At 58.4% G+C, this 11,182-nt stretch overlaps 4 protein-coding genes across 4 annotated transcripts; 2 read left to right on the forward strand and 2 right to left on the reverse strand.

Annotated features, from left to right (window-relative positions):
- Positions 1-859: 859 nt before the first annotated feature.
- On the reverse strand, positions 860-6,533 carry ACA1_119150 (Interferoninducible protein Gig2, putative; the record flags this gene model as incomplete). Its single annotated transcript, XM_004358014.1, has 22 exons — positions 860-1,054; positions 1,172-1,321; positions 1,436-1,708; positions 1,809-1,949; positions 2,040-2,192; positions 2,318-2,526; positions 2,627-2,678; positions 2,771-2,984; positions 3,082-3,291; positions 3,379-3,549; positions 3,637-3,753; positions 3,839-3,948; positions 4,069-4,215; positions 4,304-4,483; positions 4,564-4,804; positions 4,896-5,034; positions 5,114-5,287; positions 5,381-5,573; positions 5,667-5,867; positions 5,948-6,036; positions 6,114-6,280; positions 6,403-6,533. 22 exons carry the CDS (start codon positions 6,531-6,533, stop codon positions 860-862), a joined length of 3,657 nt encoding a protein of 1,218 aa, XP_004358071.1.
- Positions 6,534-6,801: 268 nt separating this feature from the next.
- Positions 6,802-7,272, forward strand: ACA1_119160 (ribosomal protein L31e, putative; the record flags this gene model as incomplete). Its single annotated transcript, XM_004358015.1, has 2 exons — positions 6,802-6,890; positions 7,002-7,272. 2 exons carry the CDS (start codon positions 6,802-6,804, stop codon positions 7,270-7,272), a joined length of 360 nt encoding a protein of 119 aa, XP_004358072.1.
- A 209-nt stretch (positions 7,273-7,481) lies between these two features.
- Positions 7,482-8,214, forward strand: ACA1_119170 (uncharacterized protein; the record flags this gene model as incomplete). The annotated part of the gene is made up of 2 exons (XM_004358016.1): positions 7,482-7,789; positions 7,869-8,214. 2 exons carry the CDS (start codon positions 7,482-7,484, stop codon positions 8,212-8,214), a joined length of 654 nt encoding a protein of 217 aa, XP_004358073.1.
- A 168-nt stretch (positions 8,215-8,382) lies between these two features.
- ACA1_119180 (ribonucleosidediphosphate reductase, alpha subunit) lies at positions 8,383-11,035 on the reverse strand (the record flags this gene model as incomplete). The annotated part of the gene is made up of 3 exons (XM_004358017.1): positions 8,383-9,989; positions 10,089-10,923; positions 11,000-11,035. The coding sequence occupies 3 exons, from the start codon at positions 11,033-11,035 to the stop codon at positions 8,383-8,385; spliced, it is 2,478 nt and encodes an 825-aa protein (XP_004358074.1).
- Between the last annotated feature and the right edge of the window lie 147 nt (positions 11,036-11,182).

The raw sequence follows: 11,182 nt of genomic DNA on the forward strand, positions 1-11,182 counted from the left end.
AGGAATGTGGCTTGTGTCAGCAATGGCTCTCCCTCTCAAAGAGGTCTGATGTGAACTCAGCCCTCCTTGGGTTGATCCTAATGCTGGGCAACAGCTACAGGGCAAGTCAGCTCTTTCTGAGGTTGATAAGAAACAAGACTGTGATCTAGTGGTGCACATATCATGCAGAAGTCCCTTCCATGGCAGTTTACTGCAGAGAAGATCAAGGTGACCAACAAGGGCTTTGGCCTTGGTGCAGAATTCAGCTTGGTTATTGGAAGGAAAGGCTCAGTGTATGATCCCAGTTAGATTGTTGAGGGTGACCTGGCCACCATCACTTTCTTCATTGTTGCTGCCATGGCTATTGAATGGCTTGTTGCCAGGTGGTGCCTTGTGTCTGTGCACCTTGAGCTGGGCTAGAATGCCATCATAGCCATTGGAATGGTACTTGGCCAAAAACTTGACCCAGTGGGCTTGCTGTTTGTCATCCTTCTCTGTGCCATCAATGTCAGATACAGAACACAGGGAATTTCAACAAGCACCAAAAATTAACTGTACAGCCACTTTGATGTAGTTGATGGCCACAGCACCAAGGAGAAATCTCTTGTGGGCTCTGGTGAGGTACCACACAGTCATTTGCAGTTCTTGTTCCAGTTTGGCAATTCTCTTAGCGTAGTCAGCAAGTTGCTGTTCCATCCTGGCCATCATGGTGAAGGAGGGTGGAGATGAAGGATTTTCTTGGGGAGCTGGAAAAAAGCTTTTGTATTTTTTTTGTTTCGTTTGTGTTTTCAAACGACAGCCCGTAAATCGTAACGCTGGAGCTTTGGGCGTGGATGGGACGTTGGTTGAAGGAGGTGGGAAGGAAGAGAAAGAAGAGGAATTAGGAGCGCGAGGGACGGTAGCCAGGACGAGGCGCGTTCTTTCGCGCGCCCGCTCGGCCGACCTTGGCGGGATGAAGGTGGTGCGGGGACAGGAACGAGGTCGCGCTGTCCTCCTCCTCTTCGGCCTTGGGCCGCAGCAGACCCCTCACCGCGTTGATGTCACCCGACAGCGCCGCCTTGCCCACCTCCAAGGCCTACATTCACAACCAGGCGAGCCAGTGGTGAGTGTATGACATAAATAACAAATATAAATAAATATTGTAAAAACCAGTAAAATGGAATTAAATAAATAAGGAAAAGAGGAAACGTACGAGCTTGTGGAAGTAGACGAGGGCAATGAGAAGGACGGCCAAAATGAAGGAGAAGATGGGCGTGCTCGTGAGGTCGTGACGCAGGGGATCGTGCATGGTCGCGGTGAAGTTGAGCTTCAGGTGCGTCGCCGAATCGAGATCCACCGACACCTGAACACCACCACCCACGGCCGTCAACAACCAAACTAGCATTCAACGCTTCATCCTCGTTCTTCGTTCTTCTTCGCCGTCTTCGTTCTTTTTCTGGTGGAGGCAAGCGCGTACCTCTTGGGGAGCGTGCGAGTAGGAGCGAGACGAGAGGCTGGACGAAAGGCGAACGCGGTACTTGGCGTCGCGGTTCAGGGGCCCGGCGTTGAAGAAGGTCGACGGGCCAAGGCCCACGCTCTTCACCACCTCCGACTTGCCGTCCTCGAACACCTCGACCTTGAGAGTGGAGAGCACGTGCGGCTCGGCGATCACCTCGCCGGTCAGGTCGGTCTTGGGCAGACGACGGAACACCAGGAAGTCCTGGTTCTGCACGTCCGTGAGGGCCTCGTTCTGTTCGCAGATCAACAACACAACGCAACGCAACAATGTTGACGATGAGGGTTAGTTGTGGACCCAGGGTGCTGACTAGGCAAGCGCGGTTTATGTGTACCGCAGCCAGTGTGACGAGGTAGCCATCGGAGGGCGCGGCACGCTCGATGCGCTGGTCAGCGGTGGCCTTGACGCGAACACGGTACTCCTTGCCCGGCTGGAGACCACGCAGGCGGAAGTTGCCCTCGGCGTCCGTTTGGGTCTGATCACCGGCAAGTTAGCAAGAGAAAGGAATGTAAATGTAAATGTAAATGTAAAATAAATAATAAATAATGTCGGGGCTGAAGCGCACCTCTTCGACCTCGCCGGTGGCGGAGACAGCCTCGACGGGCACGAATTTCTCGGCCTCGCCGTTGAGAGATCGCACCTTGCCGAAGCACGAGTAGGCCACGCGCTTGGCGCTGATGGTCACCTTCTCATCGAGTCCCTCCTTCACCTCCACGCTCTGCCAACACACACGCGCACGCACGCACACACGCACAGCATACACACACGACCGCCGCCAAACATGAGTACACGCGATAAGGAGGGTGTGTGGTTGGCGTAGGAATTCGAAGCAGGCTACGGTACCGTGGCGGAAGGCGTGAAGACGTATTCCTTGAGGAGCGGGCGCAGGTAGTAGCTGCCCGGGTGGAGGGCGGACACGGTGAAGACGCCCTGTTGGTTGGTGGGGTTGTTGCTGCGGTAGCCCTCGCCGGAGAGCGAGATGACCACGCCCGGCAGCGCGTTGCCGGCCTCGTCCTTGACCGTCACCGCCACGGTGCCCAGCTTCTGGGTCTCTGCAACACGCCACAGCACCCACCGAATACGGGTCAGATGGCGGTGTCGCGTCGTGTCGCGTCGTGTCGTGTCGCGTCGCGTCGCGTCGTGTGTGCGTACGGAACACGCCGGTCTCGGTCTGCTTGAAATAGTAGCCCTCGTGCGCGGCTTCCTGTTGGTCGATGCGTTGTGAATAAATATAAATAAATACCATACATTCAAGAGGGGGTAAAGAACGAAAGAGAAAACGGTTCGGGCGCGTACGATTTCGTAGGGGGTGTTGTCGGGCAGGGGTCCGATGGAGTAGTTGCCGCTGGCCGTGGTGGTGGACTCGGAGACGAGGCGCCTCTCGCCGTCCTCCCCGGTGGTGTACACGCTGATGCGGACGTTCGCGATCGCGGGTTCGACGCGACCCTTGACGTACGAGCCGGGGCGGGCCTGGAACGGCGCGAGGGGCGAAGGGCACTCGGGCTTGCTCCTACGCGACAATATAAATATAAATAAGTAATATAAATATAAATAAATACATTAAAGAATATTTTAAAAGATTAAAAATAAAAAGAGGCAGGGCGTACAGGGTGAAGGTGGTGGACGAAGGGTAGAACAGGAGGTCGGAGCCGGTGGAGGCCTTGGGCGTGAGAGTGAGCTTGTCGCCGGGCGCGACCCAGAGGGCAAAGCCGTAGTGGTGCTTTCCACCCTCGACGCTGCGCTGTTCCTCGCTAGTGCTGACGTAGTACTCCTCGTGCGCGGCGTCCTTGCGACCGGCCTTCTGCGAGTGGTCGACCCTGAACACAACACACACACACACGGTCACGACGAAGAGTCAGCCCGACGCTGTCGTCGCCCATGCAAGCAAGTTGATAAAAACGTACGCGACGTGGATGGTGATGTTGGAGGCGGGCTCGGCGGTGAGCACGGAGGCGTTGAGCAGGTAGTGGGTGGCCTGCAGATCAAGCAGACGCGGGTTGGCCGTGTCGTACTTGTACGTGTCCCTCTCGAACTTGTAGCACGAGACCGGAGTGAGCGTGTACACGCCGGGCTTGCTGCGCATTGCCACACACACACACACACGAAATTGGCGTGAGTCAAATTCTTGCGCCGCCAGTCAGACGCGAGGGCTGGACGCGTACTTGAGGCAGAAGCGGTTGGTGCCCTTGGTCAGCTCGAAGGTCTGACGCTCCTTGGGCGCCGAGTCCAACGAGGCAACGAGCTTGACGTCGTGCGACACGACCGAGCTCAGCTGGTAACTGTACAGCACCATCGCCAACCAGTCAGAAGAATGGTGAGTAGGCTTAAGATCCGGGGGGGGGAAGAAGTCCAAGGTGTGTGTACCCTTCGTGGACAAACTCGGGCGCCTGGATGTGGGACTTGCCGGTCTCGGCTTCGGCCTTGACGTCCAGCTTGTGGGTGGTCTGCTTCCAGCACCACGACTCGTGCTTGATCTGCACCTCGTACCTGCAATCACCGCAATTTACACAAGACTTAGACAAGTCATGACACGCACGACACACGACACGCACGACACAGGAGGGTTGAAGGGAGTGGTACTGGCCGGGAAGTACGTCGCGGATGGCGTAGGTGGCCTCCTGCTTCTCGCCGGGGCTCAGGCTGGCGGTCATGTGCGACTCGATGTCGGTCCCGGTGAGGGTGATCGAAATGGAGGGATCGCACGGGGCCTCCAGGCAGCGCACCACGCCCTGCACTGTCACCTGCACGGTCGCATCGAGAGGAAACGCGCAAGTGAGCCGTCGGTACTGTGTGTGTGTGTGCGCGCGCGCGCGGGCTTCATGAGCTTACCAGCGCTTGGCCGAAGTTGACATCGAGAACGGGGCTCTTGTTGAGGGTGACCTCGCGCTTGGCGGGCACGAAGAGAAGACCGGCGCGCTCCTCGGCGGCCGAGATGACGGGGGTGACGCGGTACCGGCCGGGCACCACCTCGAAGCAGAACGCACCGGTGGGATCCGTCGAGCGACGCTCCTGCGCACGCAGGCAGGCAGGCACAGAAAATGTGAGGAATTGTCGCATGAATCAGCCAAACATGCCAGACATTCCAGTACCTCGCTACCAGAGACGGCATCGACCAGGAGCACGTCGCGGTGGCCGGGCTTCTGCTTCTCGTCGGCGCGGCCCGACGAGAGGTTCACGCGGCCGCACAGGTGGTAGGAGGCGGCCTTGATCTGCGGGACCTGCGCCTTGGACGGCGACAGCTGAACGCTCTTCAGGGCGTCGAAGAAGACGTGGTCCTTGACCACCTCCACGGCGTAGCTGCCCACGCGCACCTTCTCGACACGGTAGTGTCTGTGTTTGTAGCGCACCGACCAATTAATACTATTGTCAGCGCTTGCCGCACGCTGCGCGCGGTGCGCGGGTTCAATGGGGGAATACGAACCCGTCAGCGTCGGTGGTGGCCTTCTCGACGCCGTCGAACAGCACGGTGGCACCGGAGATGCCCGCGCCGTCGACGTCAACCACGCGGCCCTCCACGGAGAAGCCCGCCACGCGGAACGGCTCGCTCACCTCGGCGTTCGCTGTTTTTCGATTCCGGGAGGGTAAAATGTATGTGAGTATGTTGTGTGCAGTGTGGTGGTGGTGGTGATGATGATGTACCATGCGAGACGGTGACGTCGACGCGCGAGGGAAGGAGGTCGTAGTTGGTGTTGGAGGAGCGGTAGTGCGGCACGAGGGTGTACTGGCCGCACGGGACGCCCTTGATGACGAACTTGCCGGCCGCATCGGAGCGCGCACCGCACACGGCCTTCAGGCCCTTCTCCTCGGGAGCACCTAATATTGATTAGATGGTTAGCATTCCTCTCTGATAAATAAATAAACAGAATATGAAAGAAGTATATTAGGAGCACTGCTTGGGCAGTGTACCAGAAACGCCATCGGTGGAGCAGCTGAGGGGCAGATCCTTGAGATCGGACGCCGAGTAGAGAATGAAGTCGACGCCGGGCACGGCGGCGTTTTCATCGACGGACTGGACGGAGCCGGAGACCTCGAAGCCGCCGACCAGCAGCTCGTCCTTCACCCGCACGTTGTCCCACTCGAAGCTCACCTCCGTGCGATCCTGCACAACAAAGAAAAGTTGTGTTTTCGTGAGCAACGGCGTAGCGTGATGATGATCGTGTTTGGTGTGCACAGTGGCGTCGGTGGCGCGTACCTTGACGAAGGTCCACGAGGGGTGCGAAGCGACGATCTCGTAGGTGCCGGGGAACACGTTGCTGAAGTGGAAGGCGCCGTCCTGACCGGTGGTCGTGGTCTGGTCGGCGACCTTGGCGTTGGCCTTGTTCTTGAGCGTGATCACCACGCCGGCGGGTCCCTTCTGGCCCTCCTCCGCGCTGGACTGGCCCAGACTGCGGACCTGCGGGTGGTGTGGCCGGACAAGATGGGCGTGGTGAAAAAATAGAACAAGTGTCATGAGATTTGACGTGGGGGGCGTACGGTGCCCGAAAGAACGAAACCAGTGACGATGAAGTTGTAATCGCGCGACGAGTCGCATCGGCCTTCGTCAATCAGGACAGAGCTCGGCTCTGCAGGAGAGCAGGGTGCCGAATTGAGTGAAAAACACTAAGTAAAGATTGAAAAAGAGCGTGGAGATGGAAATTACCGAAATTCCAGCCCTCGGGGCCGTGGACTCGCATGTTGAAGGAACCCTTGTCGTAGATGGGAAGGAAGTAGTAGCCATTGGGCGCACACTCAGCTCGCTCCTTGACCAGCTCGCCGTCAGCACTCACCAATTCAACGTGAATTGTCTCGTAAGGCAGCTTGGACTTACTACAGCGCCATGGTCATTGAGATCTCAAATTAATCGGCAGATTTTGATGTAAAAATGAAGGCTAATCGCAGGGTAGAGAAAGAAGACAAATGACACTGGCCATTGCAAGTGAGGAGCGCACCTTTGCAGCTCCTTGGAGAGACGCACAAAGCCGCCGCAACCGGCGATGTCATCGGAAGATGCGGAGGCGAAAGCCAGGAGGAGCAGAAAAGCGGCAGCCGCCAGAAGAGGCGCAACGAATCGTCGCTCCATCTTCGTGAATGATATATCGAACTCCCGGGGGAAAATGGAGACGAGATGCGGCACCTTGCACACGCGCACAATCGATCTAATCTGCTGCACGGCGCCAAATGAATTTTAAAATCATTTAAATTTAAGGAATTCGTGGTATGAATGATTGTCGGACAATAACCGGGAGCGACAAAGGTGGATTTTAGAGGGCAGCAAAACACGGAAACAGCCTTTTTTCGCTTTTCCTCTCTTCTGGATCGCCTCTCCTCCGTGCCGTCCCTCCATCGCCATGCCTAAGAAAGAGAATAAGGGTGTGAACAAGAACACCGTCCTCGCCCGGGAGTACACCATCAACCTGCACAAGCGCACGCATGGCCTGTACGTCCCTCTTTCTTAGATTTTTGAAGCCGAATTATCGTCAAATGCCCAATTATGCCGCTGCCTGATTGAAGCATCTTCTGATCTGGTGTATTGCGTTTGCGGTTACAGTCAGTTCAAGAAGCGCGCTCCCCGTGCCATGAAGGAGATCAAGGCCTTCGCCCGCAAGGCCATGGGCACCTCCGATGTCCGCCTCGACGTCAAGCTCAACCAGTTCGTGTGGTCGCAGGGTATCAGGAACGTCCCCTACCGCGTCCGCGTGCGCCTCTCCCGCAAGAGGAACGAGGATGAGGAGGCCAGCGAGAAGATGTACACGCTCGTCTCTTATGTGCCCTGCAAGGACTTCAAGGGTACCGTCACCCAGGTCGTGGAGGATGTGTAAACGCTGATTGATCTCGAACATAAAATGGAGACCAAGTAGGCCGGCAGGCACCTTCTTTCTATGATGTGTACATTCTCTCTCCCTCCCATCCTCGGACCGTTCGCCGTAGTTGTAACAATCAAGAAGATGCATGTGAAAGCAAGTGAAAGCTCGTTTCGCTGAAGTTGTCCTCCACGTCGTGGGAGCGGCCCGCACACGAAACTACAAACATGATGGATCGAGTGTGGCTGGTGTGGAGCTGGCTGCGGGTGGCGTGCACCATACTCTTCCACAAGCTCGTCATCATCGTCGCAGGGTGCCACTTGAATGCCCACCTGCCTCCGAGCTTTCGCCTCTCGTGGCGTCGCATGCTCGTGCACGACCTCTCCAAGTTCCACCCCGCCGAGATCTTTCCCTACGCCTGCCACTACTACGGCACCAACGCTGGCAAGAGGCGCGACCAAGACCCCGACTTCGACCTCGCCTTCGCACACCACACCGCCCACAACGACCATCACCCCGAGTTCTTTGAGACCAAGTGCGGCACCTTCCCTCTTCGCCTTCAGACTGACTGTCGCGTGCGGGTTGTATGACGTGCAACGCTCTTATTGGCACAGAAGTGGAGAGGTTGGACGAATGAACGACGCGGCCCTGGTGGAGATGGTGGCCGACCTGTTCGCTGCGAACCAGGCCTATCAGGGCAGTTGGCCACGACCAGGCGAGTGGGCGTGGTTGCAGAGGAACTGGCCAACGCTGCACGTCCACCCCGTGGACAAGGCGCTGCTGGGCGCCATCCTCAGCGTACTCGGCTTCGAGGCCGACATTCCCAGCTTCGACTGGAACGACGCCGAGCTGGCCATCAGCGGAGAGCAAGACGATGACGCCACCGCCGTCAAGAAGTTTAGAGAGTTGCGCGAGGCCTACAACAAGAAGCAACGTGAGCACACCAAGAAGAGCCAGTAACAACGTGGTCTGGAGAGGAAGGGCGCAGAGTTTCAAAAAATAGTTGTTTCATTGTCAACTTGTTGTGAGCCACTTTACATGCTGGTGAGAGAAGAGAGCCGCTACTCGACAAGAGCGCGGTGTAGAAGAAGATGAAAAGAGTAAGACGAAGATGAAGAGGCAAGGCTTCTAACCGCTGCAGCTCTCGCAGCCGGGGTAGCAGACCTCGCCGTCGTACTCAGCAGTGACCTGCGCGGGCGACTGGGGCATCGCCAGAGGCTTCCGCATCATCACCTCCACATCGACCGACGACGACTGCTTGGCGGGCGACCGCAGCGGCGACTGCTTGACGGGCGACGGCGCGGCAGCCTTGTTGGGCGCGGGCACGGTGGCGGCCGCCTCCTGATCGACGGTGAACTGGATCGCGTTGGCGGCGGGCCGGGTGCGAAGGTAGTACATGCCGGTCTTGAGGCCCTTGCGCCAGGCGTAGAAGTGCATCGAGGTGAGCTTAGCGAACGAGGGCTCGCCCATGTAGACGTTGAGCGACTGGCTCTGGTCGATGTAGGCCGAGCGATCGGCGGCCATGTCGATGATGACGCGCTGCGGGAGCTCCCACACGGTCTTGTACAGCTTCTTGATGTCGTCGGGGATCTCCTCGATGCGCTGTACCGAGCCGTTGTGCGAGACGAGCTTGTTCTTGAGCGCAGGCGACCAGAGGCCGCGCTGCTGCAGCTCGCGCAGAAGGTGCTCGTTGACGACGGTGAAGTCGCCGGCGAGGATGCGGCGGGTGTAGATGTTGGTCGTGTAGGGCTCAAAGCACTCGTTGTTGCCCAGGATCTGCGAGGTCGAGGCCGTGGGCATGGGCGCCACGAGGAGCGAGTTGCGCAGACCGTGCTGGGCGATGTTGGCGCGGAGCGTGGCCCAGTCCCACCTGTCCGACGGCACGACGCCCCAGAGGTCGGGCTGGAGCTTGCCCTTGGACGCGGGCGAGCCCTCGTAGGTCTGGTAGGTGCCCTCAACCTGCGCGAGCTCGTTCGAGGCGACCAGGGCGGCGTAGTAGATGGTCTCGAAGATGGCGCGGTTGAGCTCGCGGGCCTCGTCGCTCTCCCACGGGTGGCGCATGATCATGAAGACGTCGGCCAGGCCCTGCACTCCGATGCCGATGGGCCTGTGGCGCATGTTCGAGTTGCGGGCCTCGGGCACGGGGTAGTAGTTGATGTCGATCACCTTGTTGAGGTTCTTGGTGACCACCTTCACGACGTCGTGCAGCTTCTTGTGGTCGAACTCGCCGTTGGTGATGAACTTGGGCAGCGCGAGCGAGGCCAGGTTGCACACGGCCACCTCGTCGGGCGACGTGTACTGGACGACCTCCGTGCACAGGTTCGACGACTGGATGGTGCCGAGGTGCTGCTGGTTGGACTTGCCGTTGCAGGCGTCCTTGTACAGCATGTAGGGCGTGCCGGTCTCGATCTGCGACTCAAGGATAGCGAACCACAGTTCCTGGGCCTTGACCACGCGGCGCGCGCGGCCCTCCTGCTCGTAGCGCTCGTACTTCTCCTCGAACTCCTTGCCCCACGAGTCAAACAGGCCGGGGGCCTCGTTGGGGCAAAAGAGCGACCAGTCGCCGCCCGTCTCCACGCGCTTCATGAAGAGGTCGGGAATCCACAGGCCGTAGAAGAGATCGCGGGCGCGGTTCTCCTCCTTGCCGTGGTTCTTCTTCAGGTCGAGGAAGTCAAAGATGTCCGCGTGCCAGGGCTCGAGGTAGATGGCGAAAGCACCCTTGCGCTTACCACCTCCTGCGCAAAGCAAAAGTGTGGTGGTCACAGCGTGAGACCCACTGCACCAAGAGCGATGGACACCGGACCAGTGTCAAGGAGTTCGAGAAGAAGTGATACCTTGGTCGACGTAGCGGGCAGTGTCGTTGTAGACGCGGAGCATGGGGATGAGACCGTTGGAGGTGCCGTTGGTGCCGCGGATGTACGAGTTGGAGGCGCGGATGCGGTGCGCGGCGAGGCCGATGCCGCCGGCCGACTTGGAGATGAGGGCACACTGCTTGAGGGTGTCGTAGATGCCCTCGATCGAGTCCTCCTTCATGGTGAGGAGGAAGCACGACGACAGCTGCGGGCGCGGGGTGCCGGCGTTGAAGAGCGTCGGGGTGGCGTGGGTGAAGAGCTGCTGTGACAAGAGGTCGTAGGTCTCGATCACGGCGGGGATGTTGTCCTTGTGCAGGCCGACGGCCACGCGCATGAGCATGTGCTGGGGTCGCTCTACGATCTTGCCGTCGACCCTGAAGAGGTACGAGCGCTCGAGGGTCTTGAAGCCAAAGTAGGTGTAGTTGAAGTCGCGCTCGTACTTGATCGCGGCCTCGAGGGCTTCGGTGTTGTTGGCGATCACCTCGAAGACATCGTCAGCGATGAGAGCCGAATTGAGGCCGGTCTTACTGTTGACGTAGGTGTGAAGTGTGCGGGCCGTCTCGAGGAGAGATTCCGAAGTATCCTTCTGAAGATTCGAGATGGCGATGCGGGCCGCGAGGACGTTGTAGCCGGGGTTGAGCGAGCCCATGTAGGCGGCGGTCTCGGCGGCGAGGTGGTCCAGCTGGGCCGTGTGTACGCCGTTGTAGACGCCCTGAACGACCTTCTGGGTCACCAGGACCGGATCGACGTCGCTGGCAAGAGCCGGCTCCAGCTGGCACAAGACCTGAAGCCTTCGTGTGATCTTATCAAATGAAACCTGTAGTGGAAGCGCCCCATTCGATTAATTGAAGGAACTAAGGCAAGAAGAGCAGAGTATGGGATTGATCACGTACCCGCTCGGGGTTGCCATCTCGCTTTATGACGTACATGGTCTGATGTGTTGTATGTGTAGTGTATTATTAAAGTCCCGATTACCACCGCGAACGTTTCGTTGATGTTCAGCTGAGGCGCGTTCGGTTCGAAGGGGTTGGTGTGGTTATGAACGTGTGTCGGTCTGTCTATCGCGAGTGGCCCCT

Source organism: Acanthamoeba castellanii (genome assembly GCF_000313135.1).
Source record: "Acanthamoeba castellanii str. Neff unplaced genomic scaffold scf7180000084672, whole genome shotgun sequence".
In the NCBI taxonomy this organism is placed as follows: domain Eukaryota; phylum Discosea; order Longamoebia; family Acanthamoebidae; genus Acanthamoeba; species Acanthamoeba castellanii.